The sequence below is a fragment of the Pyxicephalus adspersus genome, chromosome 5 (assembly GCF_032062135.1).
Source record: "Pyxicephalus adspersus chromosome 5, UCB_Pads_2.0, whole genome shotgun sequence".
Lineage (NCBI taxonomy): Eukaryota > Metazoa > Chordata > Amphibia > Anura > Pyxicephalidae > Pyxicephalus > Pyxicephalus adspersus.
Genome location: NC_092862.1, coordinates 131,045,586 through 131,054,976, shown reverse-complemented (window position 1 = coordinate 131,054,976; position 9,391 = coordinate 131,045,586). Strand labels below are relative to the sequence as shown.

At 38.4% G+C, this 9,391-nt stretch overlaps 1 protein-coding gene across 1 annotated transcript in view; it reads left to right on the top strand.

Annotated features, from left to right (window-relative positions):
• Positions 1-3,463: 3,463 nt before the first annotated feature.
• The window catches only part of ARMC3 (armadillo repeat containing 3), a 29,624-nt gene continuing 23,696 nt past the window's right edge, over positions 3,464-9,391 (top strand). The window contains exons 1-5 of the mRNA XM_072413469.1: positions 3,464-3,635; positions 3,731-3,925; positions 4,867-5,050; positions 8,433-8,585; positions 8,670-8,775. Coding sequence (XP_072269570.1) covers positions 3,504-3,635; positions 3,731-3,925; positions 4,867-5,050; positions 8,433-8,585; positions 8,670-8,775 — 770 coding nt within the window. The 5' untranslated portion in view covers positions 3,464-3,503. The remainder of the gene's footprint in view (positions 3,636-3,730; positions 3,926-4,866; positions 5,051-8,432; positions 8,586-8,669; positions 8,776-9,391) is intronic.

Here is a 9,391-nt window from a genome sequence, read left to right as displayed (position 1 = left end):
CTGTTTCTATGGAAAAAAAGTGACGATGCCAAAGTACAGCAGAAAATGAAGCTTTTTCCTCTCTTACAGATTTGCTGTGAGCACAGTTGTGAAAACATTGTGCCTCTAGAAGCAATAATGGCTTCTATTACAGCTTTGTTGGAGAGATTAGTAGAGGGGTTAAACCACTGGTTTAGGATATCACTATGGAACATATTCATAAAGCAATGAATGTGACTGTCACCAAAACGTTCACTGGTGGTGGGTCTATCACTGTCATTTAAAACACATGCAATGGAAAGATTTGCCTTCTGTGAATGTTTGGTGATACTTTTATGAAGAAGTGGATGTATGTCTGTATATTGTAATATATGGACACAGTGGTTCCCATTCTGGGGCACTGCAAAAATCAATGTCTTCTACTTTACTTTTTAATCTAATGTACCAATTAAATGTTTTTAGAGTTATATATTTGTAAATATATTTGTATAAAGTCCCGTTTCTCTGCACATATCAATAATGTTTGGTGATTGTGAGACTCTCAGATTTTTGAATATGCCCTAGAAACCTTGGGGAATAATTCATATTTTCTACTAGATGCTTGTTGGGTTGCTTGTGAAACCTAAAAAGTGATTTGGCAGCCCTTTTGTATATTATATTGAATCCTCTTCCCTTACATCTAAATTACCCATTATAAAATGGCAAATCCAGGTCTGGCAAAGTCAGGTATTATAAAAGCATGCTTCTGCCTTGTAACATGTATCTGTTGATGGTAACACATTGGAAATCTCACTCACTGGATAGTGTTGACCAGAAGATTTCAGATGGGCCATGACCTTGTGAAATTTATCATTGGGTAGATCTGCAAAATCAGATGTCACAGCTGCTCCTCAAACGTATTGCTAGCTCTTCTGTTCTGTTCACCTGATAACCAATGTTGAGTGTCTGTATATCTTGTAGTTCACGCTAGTTGTCTCATCACTATGTAGATATGGCTACAGCTCCACACATGCTCCCAATTGGAAAGTATAAAAAAAGTTTATCTAGCCTTAATCAATAATAATAAAGAAAAGCATAAATAAAAATATAATCCAAGTATAAAATAACCACCCAATATTTACTCTACATATATTTTTGTTGAGTCTTCATGATGAAAAGGGGAAAAAATTCCTTTCTGATCCCGTGAGGCAATCGGATGTTCCCTGGATCAACAGTCTCTGTTATCTTTACTTTAAAACTTTAATACCCAGTTATATTCTGTGCTTCTAGAAATCATCCAGCTTTTCCTTGAAACAATCTACAGAAGTTGCTGAAACTACTTCCTGAGGGAGTCGATTCCACATTTTCACAGACCTTACAGTGAAGAATCCCTTCTGGAGCTTAAACTTCTTTTTCTCCAGACACAAAGAGTGCCCCTTGTCCTTTGTAATAATCTTAAAGTGAAAAGTTAGAAAAAGAGTTCTCTATATGGACCATTTATATATTTATACAGGGTGATCATCTCATATCCCCCCTTAAACCTCTCTTCTCAAGGGAGAATAGATTCAGTTCAGCTAATCTCTCCTCATAGCTGAGCTCCTCCATTCCTTTTATTAGTATCATACATGCTTTCTAATAAAAATCCAATGTGAAAAATTTTGCTGTATAAATGTTTTCAGCCACGATTCACCCAACTTTTACCCATTTTCAACATTTACTCTTAAATGTTAGGGCAAAATAACAAAAAAAAAACATATTCAGTACATCATCAAATAATTCACTTATTTCAAGGTTTTTACCTTTTACAGACCTAACAAGTACAGCACAATAATGTATTGTTTTTCTGAAATGCGTTCAGATATTGTCAAGTACAGTCCTGTTTTTGACTGACAACACACAGCATGTTTTTGGAATTGTGTTAGCCCTGCCTACTTTTTTTTACAATCCAAGATAAGAATTAGGTGAATTTAGGAGATCCAGAATGTAGGGATGCCCTCATCATTCTGTAGTACAAAGCAGGACAGCTGTTGAATTGTACACAATTAGGTTAGAAAGCTACAACTGGGTAAGCGGCAAAGGTAAGAGGCTTCTGAAGGCAAACTGCATGAAGAGGAGAAAGCTTGTGGGATTGAGGTTAAAAGGTTTTTGACCATATTTATTTCCCCAAGAACCCAAAAAATGAAAAGTTACCTCCCCCTCAGTGGGGAGGGGGACCTGTTGAAAAGGATAAACCTTTTTTTACGCAAAGTTTAGTCAAACCTTAGCTCTGTACCATTTGACCCTAACACTTGTAAAACGTGTTTGTTTAGGCAACATTTAAGCCGCATACACACGTGCAATTCTTGTCGTTGGAAAGGATCGCTCGTCGTTCATAATTCGTGGATCCGCCAGGACTGATCCACAGACGATGAACGATGTAGGCTGTACACACGCCAGATATCTGACCGATGCCGATTATCGGGCGAGAAAAATTTGACATGTGTACGTAGCTTTACTCCATTTGTTTATTTTTTTCTTGCCTTTTCAATCCCTGTTGAGGAGACTGATGACTTTATTTAAGTTTTTCAGTGGCAGCTGTCTAAAAAGAGACATTTCCCTCACTTTGGGAGATTACCTATAACTGCACCTCTGAGACAAGAAGTTAAGGGAAATTGCCCTAAAGGTGTTTTACCATTTGCCTACTTTATCCAAAGTAAAAAAAAAAAAAAAAGGATATATATATGGGATTAGCCCATCCAGCAAGCACACAGAGCAAACTCTATAAGACTCTCTGTTTGTTCAAAAAACAAGCTTCTTTCAGCACAAAACAAAACATAAGGCAGCTTACATCGGCTGCTAAGGTGAAGCCTCAGTACAGTCCTTTACATCAGGGGTCCCCAACCCACGGTGAAGGACCCCGCCTGGGGATTGGCACCGGCCAGAGCCCCTTTGAGTGACACACAGCTCCCTGTGCATGCGCGGTCCGAAGTCCATGAAATAAGTGGTCTGCAAGCTCCAAAAGGTTGGGGACCACTGCTTTACAGTACAGTGTTTAGCACGGATTCCACTATCCATAAATCAATTAAACATCTCATACAAAGAGAAAGCTCTTTAGTAAGCACCCACACAGGTTTGTCTGCAGCCTGCCCGCTGCCATTCCACTCCTCATAACAGCACATTTGTGCTTCTAATATTCAGACCTCCAGTCTGGCTGTAGCCCAAACTCAATGGTGTACCTAGGTGAAATGGTAAGGCCCACAGAGAACCATCCTTCCCATTTCAAAGTCCAAAGCCCTGAAACCACAAGTGTATATTTATACACTTTATTCCCTAACATCACATTATCCTCAGCAGAAGCAGAAGAATTAACACAGTACTATTGAAACTAAAAGGCTGCTTGAATGAGCTTTAATAAATGAAGGTTCTAGATCTTTAACCATGAGAATAAATTTATTGTATTAACATGTTTATAATTATCAATATAGGCACAAGCTTATATGGATTTATATCTTATTATTACAGAGGAAGTGGTGGTCCATGAATTTGCTACTCTTTGCCTGGCACAGATGGCTATTGATTATTCCAACAAGGCACAAATATTTGAACTGAACGGCTTAGAACATCTCATTCGTTTATTAGGCAGCCCCGATCCTGATGTGAAGAAAAATTCTGTTGAATGTATTTATCTGTTGGCCCAGGTAAAGGAATGTTCCCCATATGTTGTTGCAGTTTTGTTACTTTGAAATCTTGTAATGATCTAGTCACCTTTTTTCTTGTGTTGACTTTAACACAGGATTTCCAGAGTCGCAGTGCTGTGTGTGAGCACAATGCTATACCCCCATTGTTGGAGCTCCTAAAGTCAGACTATCCGGTTATTCAGCAGTTGTCTCTTAAGGTTCTCGGCAGTATTAGCTGTGAAGCCGACTGCAGGTTGGTTCTGAAGGAGAACCAAGCCATGGATCATCTGTTAAAAATACTGGAAGCAAAGGTATGCAAATGCTAGTATATTAATTATTGTTAGGATAAATCCACTCAGATTGTAAGTTCTTCTGGGCAGGGCCCTCTCCTCCTCCTGTGTCATTGTTTGTATCTGTCTGTCATTTGCAACCCCTATTTAATGTACAGTGCTATGTAATATGTTGGTGCTGTTTATTTATTAAAATAATAAATGGGAGTGTTAGTATTAGGGTTATTATTAGGGAAAGTTAGTATGAGACCTGTGTTTACAGGTAGATTTATGATAATGGTAATAATATGGTTACAGGAAGGGTTAATATGAAGGTTAAAGTCTCCGTATGAGGGTTTGTGTAAGAGTCACAGGTAAGATTAATGTGAGGGTTATCGAGAGGGTTAGATGAGGAGTCCCTCAGTGTAGGCCATTGTTCTTTGTACTTAATATGTGCTGATCCTTCAGCACTGAGGTTTATTGTATTTTAAATTTCAGCTTCAGCGCAATCTATTTATTTCTATGTATATTTGGTGCATATGGCTCCAAAAAACACCCCAACATTTCTGTGTCAAAATGTAATGACGTGGTATAAAGCTATGTACAAATTTCTGTTGCTGGAAATTATCCCTTGTGATCGTTTCTAGTTACAGTAGCATGAACAAGCTCTGTGCACACAAAACTGTTCAGTTCAGTGGGGAAAGGAGGGGGTAAGACGAATAAGAGGCACCTTGCTGTGTCCTCTGCCATAGGAAATACCTATAGTAGTCCCCGGTTGGTCATTTTACAATCTGCCACTCTGCTGGACTGCTGTGCACACACAAGATTTTCAAGATCTTTTGTCACATGACGAATATATAATGTGTATGATACTTTAATATTCAGAGGTGTTTTGTGATGTCTACAAAATTTGTTACACTGTTTGTGCTTTATTGTATATCTCCAGATCATTTGTCTGCATGCATTTGTATTATGTTTTATAGGAGCTTAATGACTTGCACGTGGAGGCCCTTCTCATAGTTGCTAACTGCCTTGAGGATGCAGATACGGTGCAGCTTCTCCAGCAATCAGGAGGACTCAAGAAGATTCTGACCTTTGCAGAGTCATCTCCCCTGGCTGACATACAAAGGAATGCTGCCAAGGCCATCGCCAAGTCAGCTCACAATGGTGTGTGACATTCGGTGCATGATTATATTCAGAATAATTTCAGAAAACACATATGATAGCTACAGTTAGAATGATTTCTTGAATGCCTGGCACTGAATAATGTCAATCTTTTACAGTTTGTTGTTTCTGCACACTAGACAATAGCACAGGTTAATTTGCGCTGGTTGGCTTGTAGATTAGTCAGCAGGCTGATTTCCTTGCTTTAATATATATTGAACAAAGCTTGGATGGGGGCCAAGCATTAGGAATAGAAATAGACCAACAGTATGTATATGCATGTATATATATATATATATATAGAGTGATATAGAGGGGGATTGGCCCTTGCAGCAGGCACACAGAGAATTTCGTTAACTGTAACAGTCTCTTTATTTGATTCCAAAACAATATAGCTTCTGTTTGCACATGTCAAACAAAATGAAAAGGGCAGCTTAATAAGCAAAGCCCTCGAGGTCCACAATACTGTGCTCTGTAGGACAGTCCTTAGTGAGGACTCCATAGTCCATAAAGCAAATCCAACAGCTTACCCTACAAAACGACACAGCTTCTTAGTAAGATCCTACACAGGCTTGTTTGCATCCTACCTTCTGCCATTCTATTCCTTTTCCTAGCAGCAAACCAGTGCTACTTATAGCAGACCTCCAGTCTGCTGTAGCCTAAACCTAGGGATGTACCCAGGATGGAATTGGAAGACCACTTCCTTCCCATTCCAGAGTCTAGAGCCCTGAAATAAACTAACAATGGCAACCCCAGCAGAGGTTGCTTTTCATTATTTGTGGACTTTTTTCCCCAGCATACACCCTGATTTTAAAGTGCCCGTGCTCTACCTGATGGATACTCATATCTCTTATTCAGGACCCATCACAGCGGTCCTGTACAATATATATATTATCAATCAGTGTTAAGGTTTTTATGTACAGTGTACATAAGTACATAAGTAAGTATGGATGCATAAAAATATCCATCATTTCCCCTTGGATATGCAGGCTCTGTAGTGCTGAAAATTGGTGGCTAGATCTGTCTTCCACAACAACACATTCCAACAACACATTATTGATATATAAAATTCCTAGCAACATTATAGACTCTTTACAAACCATACAAACAAGATGTGGTAGTCTTGATTCTGGGTTCAAAAATGACAATTCAGGTACCTTTTCAGTAGTCACAAAGGATATGAAATATCATCAGTGTGCTACACAAAACGTGTACAGAACTTTTGCATTTGACCCTGGAGGTCCACCTACACCTACTTCAAAAAATGAAAGGGGGTGGATATAAGACCTATCACTTTGCACGGGAAAGAGAGCAGTGACTTACAGAAAGCTCATGCACAGAAGCAAAGATTAGTTATTTCATGCTGTAGTTCTTCACAAATCTGGAAGGAATACACAATGGTCACAAGATTTAAGTACACATGTCTGGTGTACAATAATTGCATTACCCAGATTTTAAAAGAATTGTAAAAGAGATAGGATTCCTGTAATATTCTCATTACAAAGGCTGCAAATGCTTGTGATGTTAGTGCAGCACTGTCAGTGTTGTCAGCTCAGTACAAGAAATTAGGAGCTATGTAAGGATTTCTGGTTGAGTATAGGAGATATATTTCTGTATTTTGGAACAAACTAAACACGGAAAGCTGTGCCTCTATTGCAGAGATGTACTAAATATGGTAACCTCATTTGCTGTGACAGCTTTATTAAATAAAAAATCATAAAAAGGAAATTATGTAAAAGTCACATAAATATTTATTAAATAGTGAATTAATAACCTAAAATATGTTCTCACTAGATAAGCTGCATTTTTTAAAACATGTACAGCCTTAATAAACATATAAAATTAGGTAGTCACTGTCTTTTCTTTTGCAGCATTGCATCTGATGCCTAAAGACAGATCCACTACAAATGCAGTCTACACTAAAACTATGTATAACTTTCACTAAGTATACCTTGTATAGCATAGCTTTTACCTTTTAATTGAATCTCAAAGTTTTTTCTTTGTTTTTGGAAAATGTTCAAATCTAATTTGTTTTCACTTGTTTGCTTCTCTTAATTCATCTGTTAATTATGCCCACTCTCCATAACCCCTGTGGAGCTGCTTAGGGGGCCTAGTGGGTACAGCATGGTGCCAGAACATCCTCAGCACGATTATTACACTAATTGGCTGACACTATTGATCTGGAAGCAAAGTGTCAGCTTCATACATCTCATATTAAAAGTATTATTCTATATATGTATGTCAGCATGGAGTTAAGCATTTTTGTGGGATTTCATATACTAAAATTTCTCTCTATAATTCAGATTTGCCAGGTCTGTGTTCCTGTGTATTCCTGTGGTAGGGACAGTGAATTTTAAATCCTTTGCTTTTTGTCTAAGTATAGAAAAGTAGATAAAGATATGTGTTTGGGCAGCTTGTGCGAAAACATTCATAAAATAATTTTTTTTTAAATCAATATTTATTTTTTTCTGATATTTATGATTATTACTATACAAACAGAAAGTAGCATCAAAAAACATAGACTTGTGTTGTGATGGGGAGATTACCAAAACACCAACTGGTAGAACAGAAAGGTTTATAATTGATAGTTCTTTAGGTTAAGGTATTGATAAGATGGAGGGTTAGGGAGAGAAATGACAGATGGAGAAGTGGTAGGGGAATCTATGAGAGGGAGAGAGGACAATCAAGAAGGTAGGGACTGGCATGAGGAAGAGGAAAGAGAAACGATCAGCTGAAGAGACTGGATTGTGGGAAGAAATATGAAGAGATATTGGTCAGTCTGATATTTGATATATTTCCAAGGCACTGCCACCCTGTGACTCAGACCCTAGCAAGGGCTCATTTACTGCTTATGTCTCACATAAAATTCAAACCTTATACATCAATACCCCTCTAACAGTACTCTCCTTGAATTACCTTCTTTTGACTTCCTCATTCATAACCTCTTCCCATCCACGGCTCCAAGAGTTCTCAGTGGCTTCTCCCACTCTCTAAAATTCCCTCTCTCACCTCATTAGGCTTGCTCATACAAGCACTTAAAACTCACTTCTTCAAACTCTCCTGCCCGTCACCCCCTATTGCTTAACCATCACTAATTAGCCACAGTTCTATTTACCCTACTTGTTATATACCAGGTGTCCCCATATCTTAGTAAGTTGATAGAGCAGGGACCATTTCTGCTCATTTATTTGTGTTGTGCATGCAGGATTGTGAACTGTAGTCCCCATTGACTGTAAAGCGCTGCGTAACATGCTGGCATCCAAATAACAGATAACAAAAATTCAATCATGTACATTTCATTTGTAGCAGCCCCCAGAAAGAAGTGTTTAGGAATGATGCTTGTAAATAAGACTTTACTTATCCAATTTATTTTGATTGCTTCCAGCCGAGAACAGAAAATTCTTCCATGAACAAGAAGCAGAGAAGACTCTGTTGAACCTGCTGGCTACTGATAATGAAGGGGTTAAGATTACTTCATTGCAAGCTATTTCCATCATGTGTACAAATGCTGCTAGCAAAGATGTCTTCGGTATTCACGGTATGTTATGAAGATGGGTAATGTGCAATGAGCTGTATGTACCAGGCCTGCATGCTGAGCTAATAAGCTGTACTCTTCATTTAGGAATTCCTCAAATAATTTATTTTTTGAACAAGGACAGCGCAGAGCTGCGAGAGGCTGCTGCATTCACTCTGGCCAATCTTACCACCGGTAACGCAAGCAATGCCAGGTAATTATTTGTCCTTAAGTGTTACTAGAATACTGATGCCTTGTATGCCCTGGAGCGACTGCCCACTGAGCAGCAATATATAGAAATCCCCCAGTGTTCTCCTTTTGACACCTTTGACATTTGCCTGACCTTTATTGCGTGTGATGGGAGAATTGGACAATATTTGACATCTCTACACTGGATCAATTTTAAAGCCAGTCCTCGTCAGCACATGTCACAGAGAAGTGTGCTGTTCCATACACAAAAGAAGCTGCTTATATAAAACGGAGTCGGGAAAGTGGATGGCTTTCTGTCAGAAGCAGTAATAGTCTTAATTTTTTTCCAGAAATGTCAGAAACACCTAGTGTGAATATGGGGTTGTGTTTAGGTCTTTTTAAAAGGGGCACTCCACATTTCAAGTAAGGCTTTGGCTTTATTTTAGCTAATGCAACAGGTTACCTGTTAATTATTTTAATTTGTGGCTGTTATTCATTTATTGTCCTTATCTTCTCAACAGTACTGAAATATAACCTGATCAAATGCAAACCAAGGGTTCTATGGTTCCATTACCACTGGTTTCTGAGTGTACACACACAGAAATGGATGAGGTGCTAAAATATGGTCAAGATAATGGTGT